The 16,181-nt window shown below is 42.2% G+C and overlaps 1 protein-coding gene across 3 annotated transcripts in view; it reads left to right on the forward strand.

The window, feature by feature from the left end:
- Window positions 1–16,181, forward strand: part of LOC139387509 (1-phosphatidylinositol 4,5-bisphosphate phosphodiesterase delta-1-like) — a 52,228-nt gene that overhangs the window by 31,902 nt on the left and 4,145 nt on the right. For all 3 annotated transcript variants that reach the window (XM_071133773.1, XM_071133772.1, XM_071133771.1), the window contains exons 6-15: window positions 121–349; window positions 630–831; window positions 1,640–1,784; window positions 2,119–2,271; window positions 4,463–4,615; window positions 5,039–5,198; window positions 7,189–7,305; window positions 10,758–10,936; window positions 12,424–12,556; window positions 12,690–12,839. In XM_071133773.1, the coding sequence (XP_070989874.1) occupies window positions 121–349; window positions 630–831; window positions 1,640–1,784; window positions 2,119–2,271; window positions 4,463–4,615; window positions 5,039–5,198; window positions 7,189–7,305; window positions 10,758–10,936; window positions 12,424–12,556; window positions 12,690–12,839 (1,621 nt within the window). The remainder of the gene's footprint in view (window positions 1–120; window positions 350–629; window positions 832–1,639; window positions 1,785–2,118; window positions 2,272–4,462; window positions 4,616–5,038; window positions 5,199–7,188; window positions 7,306–10,757; window positions 10,937–12,423; window positions 12,557–12,689; window positions 12,840–16,181) is intronic.

Consider the following 16,181-nt stretch of genomic DNA (forward strand, 5'->3'; position numbering starts at 1 on the left):
GTCAGGAGGCAGGGTCAGGAGACAGGGGTCAGGAGGCAGGGGTCAGGAGGCAGGGTCAGGAGAGCAACAGCATTTTGATGCACCAATGAATGTCTTTCTCTATCTATCTCTATCCTGTAGGAGTGTGACCAGTCTAAGTGTGGCCACCTGGCTGGCGATGAGATAGAGCACTTCTACAGCCTTTTGACCCATCGCCAGGAGATAGACACCATCTACGGAGAATACGCTAAGACCATGGGCTTCATGAGCGCTGAAAATCTACTGGAGTTCCTGATTAAAGAGCAGAGAGAGGAGGCAACGCTAGCCGATGCACACAGACTCATCAACAAGTACGAATTGGATGATAAAGGTGATTATGAATGAATATTTAGTTGTTATGCCTTCACAGCAACATAGAAGAGCATTCATAAAGTCTTCCTAAGCCCTACATACAGTAGACGTTTCAAAAAATCATTTAGAAGACAAATTCTACTACATAACACAGCATTCCTGTGAGACTGGGCAGCTGTCCAAATCATTCCAAACAGTTCAGAGTTAACTTCCTATTCAGTAACGACACTTCTGCTCATTTGAATTGTCAGCAGTCTGTCTTGTAGTTAGAGTCTGACATCTGTCTGGTCTAAATGCAGCCAAAGAGAAGCAGCTGATGACCCAAGATGGTTTCCTGATGTATCTCCACATGCCCGAGGGTCTGGTGCTGAATCCTACCCACAAGGCCGTGCACCAGGACATGAGCCAGCCCCTGAACCACTACTTCATCTCCTCGTCTCACAACACATACCTGATGGAAGACCAGCTCAAAGGGCCCAGCAGTACTGAGGCCTACGCCAGGTATAAATGACAGACATCATCTAGGACAATGTTTTTCCAAACCTCTCCTTGAGTAACCTCAGCTAGTTCCACCTATTTGATCTACTCTGGTATTACAGTAGTACACTTGATTCAACTGAGTAACCTCAGCTAGTTCCACCTATTTGATCTACTCTGGTATTACAGTAGTACACTTGATTCAACTGAGTAACCTCAGCTAGTTCCACCTATTTGATCTACTCTGGTATTACAGTAGTACACTTGATTCAACTGAGTAACCTCAGCTAGTTCCACCTATTTGATCTACTCTGGTATTACAGTAGTACACTTGACTCAACTGGTCTGGACTAAGATTTACTAGCTTTTGTAATGTTTCTTAGCTTCTATTCTTATGGAAGACACTGTGGACATTTAAAAACCTGTACTTGTCAGTGTCTGCCTGGGAATGAGTCAAGTCAGGACATGTTGTTAAAACATTAGTTAAACAGTTAAACAGTAACTCTTCGTAGGGCTCTTATAAAACAGTTATAACCCTTCGTAGGGATCTTATAAAACAGTTATAACCCTTCATAGGGATCTTATGAAACCATTATAACCCTTCGTAGGGCTCTTATGAAACTGTTATAACCCTTCGTAGGGATCTTATGAAACCGTTATAACCCTTCGTAGGGATCTTATAAAACAGCTATAACCCTTCGTAGGGCTCTTATAAAACAGTTATAACCGTTCGTAGGGCTCTTATAAAACAGTTATAACCGTTCGTAGGGCTCTTATAAAACAGTTATAACCGTTCGTAGGGCGCTTATAAAACAGTCATAACTGTTCGTAGGGCTCTTATAAAGGGCTGTCGATGTGTGGAGCTGGACTGCTGGGACGGGTCAGACGGAGAGCCAGTCATCTACCATGGATACACCCTCACTTCCAAGATCCTGTTTAAAGACACCATCAAAGCCATCAAGGAGTACGCCTTTAAGGTAGACTAAAGTTCCATGTCAACTTTGTAGAATTGTATCTGTCCTGTTCCTGTTTAATTCATATCATGTTTGATGACAACAGATTTCTTTTTGCAATGGATTAATTACAGATGGTCATCCTTCTTATCAACAGAGGCCCAAAAGGCTCGGGCTGACCCCGTGTCAAATACTTACGCTGCACTTTATTCTGTTTGTCCAGTACAATGAAATCAAAGGAATATTCCCAAAAGTCTAAACGCCATGCTAAATCAAGCACCTACAGAAATTATTTCACACATTTATTTGACTCAGGTCTGGAGTTGAACTGTATTTAACTGTCTCTGTCTGTCCCCAGACCTCGGACTACCCAGTGATCCTGTCCTTGGAGAATCACTGTAGTGTGGAGCAGCAGAGGGTCATGGCCCAGCACATGAGCTCCATCCTGGGCAGCGCTCTGCTCACCTCCCCCCTGGGGGACCAGATGCCCGCAGACTTCCCCTCCCCAGAGGTGGCTGGCTATAGTCTCTAGTCTACTGTTTCAAATAAGAGTCACTGTCTGCGTGTATATGAGGAAGTGTATGATATGCGGAATTCTTACAGTTTCCCTCTTTTCACAACACATTCTAGATTTACTTCTGTTTTAATGTGCCTAGTGCTTCCTAGGACCAGGAGCATTTCCTGTCCAGGAATGTCTCTAGTTCCTTAGTCAAGAAGAACTTAAAAATATACACTGAGTATACAAAACATTATGAACACCTGCTCTTTCCCTGACATAGACTGACCAGGTGAATCCAGGTGAGAGTTGATCCCTTATTGATGTCACTTGTTTAAAAACATCTTATGCCTGGGGGCAGTATTGAGTAGCTTGGATGAATAAGGTGCCCAGAGTAAACGGCCTGCTACTCAGTTCCAGCTGCTAATATATGCATATTATTAGTATATTTGGATAGAAAACACTCTGAAGTTTCTAAAACTGTTTGAATGATGTCTGTGAGTATAACAGAACTCATATGGCAGGCGAAAACCTGAGAAAAATCCAACCAGGAAGTGGGAAATCTGAGGTTTGTAATTTTTAACTCATTGCCATTCCAATATACAGTGTCTGTGGGGTCATTTTGCACTTCCTAAGGCTTCCACTAAGATGTCAACCGAATTTAGAACCTTGTTTGATGCTTCTACTGTGAAGGGTGGCCGAAGGAGAGGAGATTGAGCCAGGTGTCTGGCAGAGAGCCACGAGCTTGTGACGCGCGGTCATGCGAAAGTTAGCTTTCGTTTCCATTGCTTTTCTACAGAAAAAGGAATTCTCCGGTTGGAACATTATTGAAGATTAATGAGAAAAACATCCTAAAGATTGATTCTATACTTCGTTTGACATTTTTCTACGACCTGTAATATAACTTTTTGGACTTTTCGTCCGACCTTTCGGCGCGTTTGGATTTGTTTACCAAACGCACTAACAGAAGGAGGTATTTGGACATACATTTTATCAAACAAATCAAACATTTATTGTGGAACTGGGATTCCTGGGAGTGCATTCTGATGAAGATCATCAAAGGTAAGTGAATATTTATCATGTTATTTCTTACTTCTGTTGACTGCACAATATGGCGGATATCTTTTTGGCTGGTTGGGTCTCTGAGCGCCGTACTCAGATTATTGCATGGTTTGCTTTTTCCGTAAAGCTTTTTTGAAATCTGACACAGCGGTTGCATTAAGGAGAAGTGAATTTAAAATTCCATGTATAACACTTGTATCTTTGGTCAATGTTTATTATGAGTATTTCTGGAAATTGATGTGGCTCTCTACAAAATCACCAGATGTTTTTGGAACTACTGAACATAACACGCCAATGTATACTGAGATTTTTTTTATATAAATATGAATTTTACCGAACAAAACATATATGTATTGTGTAACATGAAGTCCTATGAGTGTCATCTGATGAAGATCATCAAAGGTTAGGTTAGGTTTTATCTCTATTTCTGCTTTTTGTGACTCCTGTCTTTGGCTGGAAAAATGGCTGTTTTTCTGTGACTTGGTGGTGATCTAAAATAATCGTTTGTGGTGCTTTTGCTGTAAAGCCTTTTTGAAATTGGACACTGTGGTGGGATTAACAACAAGATTACCTTTAAAATGGTATAAGATACTTGTATGTTTGAGGAATTGTAATTATGAGATTTCTGTTGTTTGAATTTGGCGCCCTGCACTTTCACTGGCTGTTGTCATATCAATCCCGTTAGCGGGATCTCAGCCATAAGAAGCTAAATCACTTCAATCAGTTTAGATGAATGGGAGGAGACAGGTTAAATAATTATTTTAAACCATTTAAGTGCCTTTGAACAGGGTATGGTAGTAGATGCCAGGCACACAGGTTTGTGTCAAGAACTGCTTGTGTCAAGAACTTGTTTTTTCACACTCAACAGTTTACCGTGTGTTTCAAGAATGGTCCACCACCCATAGGACATCCAGTTAACTTGACACAACTGTGGGAAGCATTGGAGTCAACATGGGCCAGCATCCTTTGGAACGCTTTTGACACCAACGAATTGAGGCTGTTCTGAGGGCAAAACTCAATATTAGATAGGTGTTTCCTAGTGTTTGGTATACTCAGTGTATATAGTTTTATTCCATCACATTATCAGAGCCTTTGTGAACTAACACATTAAGATAATTTTTTATATGTGTGTCACATTCGTCAGGAGCTGAAGGGGAGGTTCCTGGTCAAAGGGAAGAGATTAACTAAACTGGAGGCCTGCTTTGGCCCTGAGGAGACAGCTGGGGATGATGGTAGCTTAACTGAGGAGGAGGAGGATGACAAAGAGGAGGAGGAAGAGGAGAAGAAGAAGGCCACGGTAGGGGAATAGGAGCCAAACCTACTATGGCACTCCAATAGTATCATTGTGACGGCCCCCTCCCTGTCTTATACACCATATAACTGTATTGCAACATACTGTGCAACATACTATGTTCTATATGTTCTGTATGTTCTATATGTTCTGTATGTTCTGTATGTTCTGTATGTTCTATATGTTCTATATGTTCTGTATGTTCTGTATGTTCTGTATGTTCTATATGTTCTGTATGTTCTATATGTTCTGTATGTTCTATATGTTCTGTATGTTCTATATGTTCTGTATGTTCTGTATGTTCTATATGTTCTATATGTTCTGTATGTTCTATATGTTCTAGTAGAGCTGGAGTGTGTTACCATTCTGTCCAAACTACTGTACAGTAAAGCTGAAGTGAGCTGAAGTGTGAATGTGTTTGATCTGCAGGAAGGTAAAAAACTGAAGCTGGCTAAGGAGCTGTCAGACATGGTGATCTACTGTAAGAGCGTCCATTTCAACGGATTCCAGGATGCTAAAGATAACCTGGGCTTCTACGAGATGTCCTCCTTCAAGGAAAGGAAAGCTATGGCGTTGGCTGAGGAGTCTGGTGAGCATGTTAACTGTGAAGCTGAGGAGTCTGGTCATGTTAACTGTGAAGCTGAGGAGTCTGGTGAGAATGTTAACTGTGAAGCTGAGGAGTCTGGTGAGAATGTTAACTGTGAAGCTGAGGAGTCTGGTGAGAATGTTAACTGTGAAGCTGAGGAGTCTGGTGAGAATGTTAACTGTGAAGCTGAGGAGTCTGGTGAGAATGTTAACTGTGAAGCTGAGGAGTCTGGTGAGAATGTTAACTGTGAAGCTGAGGAGTCTGGTGAGAATGTTAACCGTGAAGCTGAGGAGTCTGGTGAGCATGTTAACTGTGAAGCTGAGGAGTCTGGTGAGAATGTTAACCGTGAAGCTGAGGAGTCTGGTGAGCATGTTAACTGTGAAGCTGAGGAGTCTGGTGAGCATGTTAACTGTGAAGCTGAGGAGTCTGGTGAGAATGTTAACTGTGAAGCTGAGGAGTCTGGTGAGCATGTTAACTGTGAAGCTGAGGAGTCTGGTGAGCATGTTAACTGTGAAGCTGAGGAGTCTGGTGAGCATGTTAACTGTGAAGCTGAGGAGTCTGGTGAGCATGTTAACCGTGAAGCTGAGGAGTCTGGTGAGCATGTTAACCGTGAAGCTGAGGAGTCTGGTGAGAGTGTTAATTGTGAAGCTGAGGGTGTCGTGGAGAGTACATTTTTTATTTTGCTCAAGCGTTTAGCTACAGTACCTATTACAACCTATCGCCACTTATCGCAGAAAATGTTTAGCAAATATAGGGAGTGTTACTTTATTCACCATGAACCAGTTTACCCACCCTTTTTTTACCACTACGTCACTGCTGTGAAGGTTTCTACCTCTACGTCACTGCTGTGAAGGTTTCTACCTCTACGTCACTGCTGTGAAGGTTTTTACCTCTACGTCACTGCTGTGAAGGTTTTTACCTCTACGTCACTGCTGTGAAGGTTTTTACCTCTACGTCACTGCTGTGAAGGTTTTTACCACTACGTCACTGCTGTGAAGGTTTTTACCTCTACGTCACTGCTGTGAAGGTTTTTACCACTACGTCACTGCTGTGAAGGTTTCTACCTCTACGTCACTGCTGTGAAGGTTTCTACCTCTACATCACTGCTGTGAAGGTTTCTACCTCTACATCACTGCTGTGAAGGTTTTTACCTCTACATCACTGCTGTGAAGGTTTCTACCTCTACATCACTGCTGTGAAGGTTTTTACCTCTACGTCACTGCTGTGAAGGTTTTTACCACTACGCCACTGCTGTGAAGGTTTCTACCTCTACGTCACTGCTGTGAAGGTTTTTACCTCTACGTCACTGCTGTGAAGGTTTCTACCTTTACATCACTGCTGTGAAGGTTTTTACCTCTACGTCACTGCTGTGAAGGTTTCTACCTCTACATCACTGCTGTGAAGGTTTTTACCACTACGTCACTGCTGTGAAGGTTTTTTACCTCTACGTCACTGCTGTGAAGGTTTTTACCTCTACGTCACTGCTGTGAAGGTTTCTACCTCTACGTCACTGCTGTGAAGGTTTCTACCTCTACGTCACTGCTGTGAAGGTTTTTTACCTCTACGTCACTGCTGTGAAGGTTTTTACCTCTACGTCACTGCTGTGAAGGTTTTTACCACTACGTCACTGCTGTGAAGGTTTTTACCTCTACGTCACTGCTGTGAAGGTTTTTACCACTACGTCACTGCTGTGAAGGTTATATTAGACTAACACAAATGGAGAAAATTATTTCAACGTCATTGACATTAATTGTACACAAAGATAGTACACAAAACGTCTTGTTAATAGTTTCTCATCACACTCCAGTAAGGATATGAGAATGACGTTGTTCTGTATAGGTTCTGTAGAGCTAAGTGACATCTCTCTCTCTTTTTGTTTTCTCTTTCTCTCTCTTTTTGTTCTCTCTCTCTTTTTGTTCGCGCTCTCTCTTGTTTGGTTCTCTCTCTCTCTCTCTTTTGTTTGTTCTCTCTCTCTATCTCTCTCTCTCTCCAGCCAACAGCTACATCCATCACAATGTGGACAAACTGAGTCGTATCTATCCAGCAGGCACCAGAACAGACTCCTCCAACTATAACCCTGTACCCTTGTGGAACGCAGGCTGTCAGATCGGTAAGACTGTCTAAAAGAAGAAGGGACAAGGGCAAGAGGGAATGTTTTCATGTAGTAAATGGGGTGTGGTACAATTCTCTCCTGAAGTTAGGCAGCAGGTAGCCTAGCGGTTAAGACTTTCGTGTCTTTAGTATCATTAAAGGTGAAGACTTATTTTATCTAATCAATTCTCTGTAATTATTATGACGTGATTAAACTAATCATGTAAATATAATTAACTAGAAAGTCGGGGCACCACGGAAAATGTTCAGATTACAAAGTTATAATTTTCTGAATATAACTCTTCAGATATTTTAATATCTGATCAACTAGTCAATTAATTATTATTATTACCTTTGTCAGTCTCATCTGAACGTCGTAAATGGTTGGTTATCTGCACAAACCCAGCCTTTACTATAAATCATCCATACACCAACTGGCTCAATTATTTATTTACTAACTAATTAAACAACATTATACCGTCCCTAGTGGACTAAACAAAAACCGTTTGGTTATAACACGTGTGGCACACCAGGGGGTTTGGTCAAGACGTTTACACAGATCAGACACAGAGTGTGATTAGCTCGGTTTCAAGGGTGTCTATTAAATAATAAATCAAAAGAAAAGGATAGGTCTCTCCCATGAAACCCTCTCCGGGATACCGTCGTCTGGGCTCCGGGTCTTGCTGTATCCTGTCGGGCACACAAACTCAACCGTCTTAGCTCGGGCACCGTCTGCAACTACACGGAAGTCACCTTACTTCACCCAGTTCTTCCCTGTGTGCTGCCCTTCTGGCAGCTTTATGGGACTTGAACAGCTGGTGAGCAATCAGCCCTTGATTACTCACCAATCCCCAATCAGCCCCAATTAGTCCTAGCCGGAGAGCCCGTCGTGACCTGGCACGTCCAGCAGATGGAGCCATCGCCTCGTGATGTATACTCCGTCTGTCACCAGGCCTCGACGAGTCTCCCCCTGGTGGCTGACCTGCTGTACGACACACACGATAGATTCAGAGAAGAGAAGGGGTTTTGGAAGGAAGACTAAGGGACATGAGTCTCTATGCGAAGCTATTCTCTCATAAATACATTTGCCACTTACGATCGCTCATTCGGAAAAGCAATACATTGTATTTACGTGAAGCTGGTGATGTGAGGCTCTGGTTTGCCCAGTCGATGTCGCCCTGTCCTTTGTGGAATCTTCCAGGTCGTCGTGTGAGAAATTCACGTGTTCTGAGAGGTTCATCTCTCTCTGGAGATCCGTCCACGTCGGTCAGTGTTGTCGTACTAGATTTGCTACATTTCCAGCTGCAGTCTGTTATGCTGTCATCTAGGACTCACTTCTTCTTGAGTGATCAATAGTTCAGAATTCATACCATTTCACGTGTAGAGCAAGCGCCCACGTTTCCTAAACCTGTATGGTTGACATTAGAATTAGTCCTTTTAAACGTGAGGATTTATTCTGAACTTGAGTGACTTTTCGTTATGCGGAGTGGATATCCACAGCTCGCCCTGGGGCTTGCTTAGTCCAATGTGAATTGGGTCACGGGGGCACTTATAGAAATGTAGAAAAGGGGGTTTATCATTTCCAACCAATGTCTATTCACCTGGGCGTGGCTACTGACTTAGTTAAACTTTACAGGGAAGATGATTTTCTCATTTTGAGTTGAGTTTATTTAATTTTTTATTTGTACTGGGACATTAAACCAGTTGCGACGAGCAAACCCGGATCTGGGATCCTATTTATATCCTCAAGCTCATTACCATAACGCAACATTAACTATTCATGAAAATCGCAAATGAAATGAAATAAATATATTAGCTCTCAAGCTTAGCCTTTTGTTAACAACACTGTCATCTCAGATTTTCAAAATATGCTTTTGAACCATAGCTAAACAAGCATTTGTGTAAGGGTATTGATAGCTAGCATACCATTAAGCCTGGCATTCAGCATGCAACATTTTCACAAAAACAAGAAAAGCATTCAAATAAAATAATTTACCTTTGAAGAACTTCAGATGTTTTCAATGAGGAGACTCTCAGTTAGATAGCAAATGTTCAGTTTTTCCAAAAATATTATTTGTGTAGGAGAAATCGCTCCGTTTTGTTCTTCACGTTTGGCTGAGAAAAAAACCTGAAAATTCAGTCATAACAACGCAAACTTTTTTCCAAATTAACTCCATAATATCGACAGAAACATGGCAAACGTTGTTTAGAATCAATCCTCAAGGTGTTTTTCACATATCTATTCGATGATAAGTCACTCCTGGCAGTTTGGTTTCTCCTCTCTTCAAAATGGAAAAATGCGCGCACCTGGAGATTGCGCAATAGTTTCGACGGAGGACACCTAGCGGACACCTGGTAAATGTAGTCTCTTACGGTCAATTTTCCAATGATATGCCTACAAATACGTCACAATGCTGTAAACACCTTGGGGAAACGACAGAAAGTGTAGGCTCTCTCCTTGCGCATTCACAGCCATATAAGGAGACATTGGTACACAGCGCCTCAAAAATCTGTCTCACTTCCTGTATGAAATTTAATCTTGGTTTCGCCTGTAGCATTAGTTCTGTGGCACTCACAGACAATATCTTTGCAGTTTTGGAAACGTCAGAGTGTTTTCTTTCCAAAGCTGTCAATTATATGCATAGTCGAGCATCTTTTCGTGACAAAATATCTTGTTTAAAACGGGAACGTTTTTCATCTGAAAATGAAATACTGCCCCCAGAGTTTCATGAGGTTACCCAATGTTTCAGTACAAGTGACGGTTTTAGCCAGCCGGCTCATTTTCAACCGCAGTTCCTGGGCAGGTTAAATTTAAAAAAAAAAGTTAACATCACATTACATCATTTCGCAAATAGTTTCATCTTTACTCATTCATTTTAAACAAGAATAAGTTGAAAGCCTCGTAACTGAGGGACCTGTATAAAGAGAGTTAGGGTAATGTATCTGTATTGTCTTTCATGAGGTCACAAACATGAAACAGAATGGACCGGGTCGTAGCTCCACCGACCGTTTACACATTCTCCAAAATAGGAATATTGTTCAATTCTCAAATTCTGGGATGGAGTAGAATTCGGCGGGAGAATCCCTTTGTCTTAATGTGAAACTTTCTCTCTCTATACCGCATGGTCATGGAGAGAGGAGTCTCTGTGGTATTTACGACGTGGTTGTAAGGTCCTAAAACTGGGGGGAGGGGGTTGTTCACATCTCTGCTAGCCAATTCACTGAAAGGGCTTGCGTCAAGACAAAAGCGTTGGGCCGACTCCGTGAAAAATCTGTCAATGTGCCCTTGAGCAAGGCACTCTGGATAACATCATCTGTCAAATGACAGATTTTTAAATGTACACTCCCCCTCATGGATTTTTAAGGACTGGTGTGAGGAAATCATGCTTGCACCATCCATTAGGAGTGAGCATTCTAGAAGGGTAAGGATTCTCCCCACAACTGTTACTTAATCTCCTCTCCCCCTGTCAGTGTCCCTGAACTTCCAGACCTCCTGTAATGACATGGATGTGAACCAGGGTCGGTTCCTGACCAACGGGAAGACAGGATACGTCCTAAAGCCGGCCTACATGAGGGACCTGGGGTCAGAGTTTGACCCCATCACTCTGACCGCGGGACCGTGGCTGCAGCACAAGACGCTCCACCTCATGGTCAGACTCATTCTCTGGCTTGTTGGTTATATGTACATATCTCATTGACCTCGTACCCCTGCACATCGACTCAGTACTGGTACACCATACATTTAGCCAAATTATTGTTACTCGTTGTGTTTCTATTATTACATGTTTTACTTTTCTATTATTTCTCTATTTTATTCCTCTCTGTATTGCTGGGAAGGACCCATACGTCAGCATTTCACTGTTCGTCTACACGTTGTTTACCAAGGACCCATACGTCAGCATTTCACTGTTAGTCTACACGTTGTTTACCAAGGACCCATACGTCAGCATTTCACTGTTAGTCTACACGTTGTTTACCAAGGACCCATACGTCAGCATTTCACTGTTCGTCTACACGTTGTTTACCCAGGACCCATACGTCAGCATTTCACTGTTAGTCTACACGTTGTTTACCAAGGACCCATACGTCAGCATTTCACTGTTAGTCTACACGTTGTTTACCAAGGACCCATACGTCAGCATTTCACTGTTAGTCTACACGTTGTTTACCAAGGACCCATACGTCAGCATTTCACTGTTCGTCTACACGTTGTTTACCCAGGACCCATACGTCAGCATTTCACTGTTAGTCTACACGTTGTTTACCAAGGACCCATACGTCAGCATTTCACTGTTAGTCTACACGTTGTTTACCAAGGACCCATACGTCAGCATTTCACTGTTAGTCTACACGTTGTTTACCAAGGACCCATACGTCAGCATTTCCCTGTTAGTCTACACGTTGTTTACCAAGGACCCATACGTCAGCATTTCACTGTTAGTCTACACGTTGTTTACCAAGGACCCATACGTCAGCATTTCCCTGTTAGTCTACACGTTGTTTACCAAGGACCCATACGTCAGCATTTCACTGTTAGTCTACAAGTTGTTTACCAAGGACCCATACGTCAGCATTTCACTGTTAGTCTACACGTTGTTTACCCAGGACCCATACGTCAGCATTTCACTGTTCGTCTACACGTTGTTTACCAAGGACCCATACATCAGCATTTCCCTGTTAGTCTACACGTTGTTTACCAAGGACCCATACGTCAGCATTTCACTGTTAGTCTACACGTTGTTTACCAAGGACCCATACGTCAGCATTTCACTGTTAGTCTACACGTTGTTTTACCAAGGACCCATACGTCAGCATTTCACTGTTAGTCTACACGTTGTTTACCAAGGACCCATACGTCAGCATTTCACTGTTAGTCTACACGTTGTTTTACCAAGGACCCATACGTCAGCATTTCACTGTTAGTCTACACGTTGTTTACCAAGGACCCATACGTCAGCATTTCACTGTTAGTCTACACGTTGTTTTACCAAGCAATGTGACGAATAAAATTGTATTTTTTTGTCATATATACAGTAGCTTGTGTGTTATCAACGTTCACTCTCTTATGACCACGTTTCCGCATTGATGATGACGAAAACGCTGACCATGTAGCCGTTTTCCCCTTTGTCATTCCCAGATCATCTCAGCCCAGCAGCTTCCAAAAGTGAACCAGAAAAAGACATCCATTGTGGACGCGCTGGTCAAAGTGGAGATACACGGGGTGCCTGCTGACACCGCAGATAAAGAGACGCCGTACATCGGGAACAATGGTATGAGAATTCAAACACCCAAAGTGCTTAGCAAGTGACACTGTTCTGACCCGAATTCAACAATGCTCATTTAACTAGCAGATGTTTCTACCAATGTGTAACGGGGTGCTTTCTTGATTTTTGGACTGCTCAGGTTTCAACCCGATGTGGAATGAGAACTTTAAGTTTGATGTGTACGTGCCAGAGCTGGCTCTGGTCCGTTTTGTGGTCGAGGACCACGACTCTGTTACTGATAATGACTTCGTCGGACAGTTCACCGTACCATTCACCAGTTTACAGATGGGTAAGTTAGTAGTCATACCATTCACCAGTTTACAGATGGGTAAGTTAGTAGCCATACCATTCACCAGTTTACAGATGGGTACGTTAGTAGTCATACCATTCACCAGTTTACAGATGGGTACGTTAGTAGTCATACCATTCACCAGTTTACAGATGGGTAGGTTAGTAGTCATACCATTCACCAGTTTACAGATGGGTACGTTAGTAGCCATACCCTGCCATTCACCAGTTTACAGATGGGTAAGTTAGTAGTCATACCATTCACCAGTTTACAGATGGGTACGTTAGTAGTCATACCATTCACCAGTTTACAGATGGGTACGTTAGTAGTCATACCATTCACCAGTTTACAGATGGGTACGTTAGTAGTCATACCCTGCCATTCACCAGTTTACAGATGGGTAAGTTAGTAGTCATACCATTCACCAGTTTACAGATGGGTAGGTTAGTAGTCATACCATTCACCAGTTTACAGATGGGTAAGTTAGTAGTCATACCATTCACCAGTTTACAGATGGGTAAGTTAGTAGTCATACCATTCACCAGTTTACAGATGGGTAAGTTAGTAGCCATACCCTGCCATTCACTAGTTTACAGGTGGGTAAGTTAGTAGTCATACCATTCACCAGTTTACAGATGGGTAGGTTAGTAGTCATACCATTCACCAGTTTACAGATGGGTAAGTTAGTAGTCATACCATTCACCAGTTTACAGATGGGTACGTTAGTAGTCATACCATTCACCAGTTTACAGATGGGTAGGTTAGTAGTCATACCATTCACCAGTTTACAGATGGGTAAGTTAGTAGTCATACCATTCACCAGTTTACAGATGGGTACGTTAGTAGTCATACCATTCCCCAGTTTACAGATGGGTACGTTTGTAGTCATACCATTCACCAGTTTACAGATGGGTACGTTAGTAGTCATACCATTCACCAGTTTACAGATGGGTAGGTTAGTAGTCATACCATTCACCAGTTTACAGATGGGTACGTTAGTAGTCATACCATTCACCAGTTTACAGATGGGTAGGTTAGTAGTCATACCATTCACCAGTTTACAGATGGGTAAGTTAGTAGCCATACCCTGCCATTCACCAGTTTACAGATGGGTAAGTTAGTAGTCATACCATTCACCAGTTTACAGATGGGTACGTTAGTAGTCATACCATTCACCAGTTTACAGATGGGTACGTTAGTAGCCATACCCTGCCATTCACCAGTTTACAGATGGGTACGTTAGTAGTCATACCATTCACCAGTTTACAGATGGGTAGGTTAGTAGTCATACCATTCACCAGTTTACAGATGGGTACGTTAGTTGTCATACAATTCACCAGTTTACAGATGGGTACGTTAGTAGCCATACCCTGCCATTCACCAGTTTACAGATGGGTAAGTTAGTAGTCATACCATTCACCAGTTTACAGATGGGTAGGTTAGTAGTCATACCATTCACCAGTTTACAGATGGGTAGTTAGTAGTCATACCATTCACCAGTTTACAGATGGGTAGGTTAGTAGTCATACCATTCACTAGTTTACAGATGGGTAGGTTAGTAGTCATACCATTCACCAGTTTACAGATGGGTACGTTAGTAGCCATACCATTCACCAGTTTACAGATGGGTAGGTTAGTAGCCATACCATTCACCAGTTTACAGATGGGTAGGTTAGTAGTCATACCATTCACCAGTTTACAGATGGGTACGTTAGTAGCCATACCCTGCCATTCACTAGTTTACAGATGAGTTAGTACTCAGACCCTGCCATTCACTAGTTTACAGATTAGTTAGTACTCAGACCCTGCCATCCACTAGTTTACAGATGAGTTAGTAGCCATACCATTCACCAGTTTACAGATGGGTAGGTTAGTAGTCATACCATTCACCAGTTTACAGATGGGTACGTTAGTAGCCATACCCTGCCATTCACTAGTTTACAGATTAGTTAGTACTCAGACCCTGCCATTCACTAGTTTACAGATTAGTTAGTACTCAGACCCTGCCATCCACTAGTTTACAGATTAGTTAGTACTCAGACCCTGCCATCCACTAGTTTACAGATTAGTTAGTACTCAGACCCTGCCATCCACTAGTTTACAGATTAGTTAGTACTCAGACCCTGCCATCCACTAGTTTACAGATTAGTTAGTACTCAGACCCTGCCATCCACTAGTTTACAGATTAGTTAGTACTCAGACCCTGCCATCCACTAGTTTACAGATTAGTTAGTACTCAGACCCTGCCATCCACTAGTTTACAGATTAGTTAGTACTCAGACCCTGCCATCCACTAGTTTACAGATTAGTTAGTACTCAGACCCTGCCATCCACTAGTTTACAGATTAGTTAGTTCTCAGACCCTGCCATCCACTAGTTTACAGATTAGTTAGTACTCAGACCCTGCCATCCACTAGTTTACAGATTAGTTAGTACTCAGACCCTGCCATCCACTAGTTTACAGATTAGTTAGTAGCCATACCCTGCCATTCACATGTTTACAGATTAGTTAGTAGTCATACCCTGCCATTCACATGTTTACAGATTAGTTAATAGCTATACCCTGCCATTCACATGTTTACAGATTAGTTAGTAGCTATACCCTTTGCCAGATGAGATGGGTGAGTTGGTAATAGATCCTTACAGTACCTTCAGTGTTTTAATACACTGGCAAGAGTCATCGTTCCAAAGTTCCAAAGTCCAAACTCAACCATTGGTTCTTTATTTTGATAGAAACGATTCTTAATCTACTAACACTGAAAGCCCATACTATGCTTTTCCTGTCAGTGTGACTAGATGATAGGGAAGTATTGTCTCCTCTCTGACACAGAGAACAGAGTCTCTGTCATCATGACAAGACTGTAAAGCTTTGTTTCGCTCTTTAACTACAGTACCAGTCAAAAGCTTGGACACACCATTTTCTACATTGTACAATAATAGTGAATACATCACAACTATGAAATAACACATATGAAATCATGTAGTAACCCAAAAAGTGTTAAACAAATCAAAATATATTCTTCAAAGTAGCCACCCATTTCAAGCACACTCTTGGAATTATCTCAACCAGCTTCATGAGGAATGCTTTTCCAACAGTCTTGAAGGAGTTCCCACATATGCTGAGCACTTGTTGGCTGCTTTTCCTTCATTCTGCGGTCCAACTCATCCCAAACCATCTTAATTGGGTTTAGGTTGGGTGATTGTGGAGGCCGGTCAACTGATGCAGGCGGCGCACAATTGGCCCAGCATTGTCCGGGTTATGGTTTGGCCGGGGTAGGCCGTCATTGTAAATATAAATGTGTTCTTAACTGACTTGCCTAATTAAATAAAGGTTAAATAAAA

The sequence above is a fragment of the Oncorhynchus clarkii genome, chromosome 28, assembly GCF_045791955.1.
Source record: "Oncorhynchus clarkii lewisi isolate Uvic-CL-2024 chromosome 28, UVic_Ocla_1.0, whole genome shotgun sequence".
NCBI classification, from domain to species: Eukaryota; Metazoa; Chordata; class Actinopteri; order Salmoniformes; family Salmonidae; genus Oncorhynchus; species Oncorhynchus clarkii.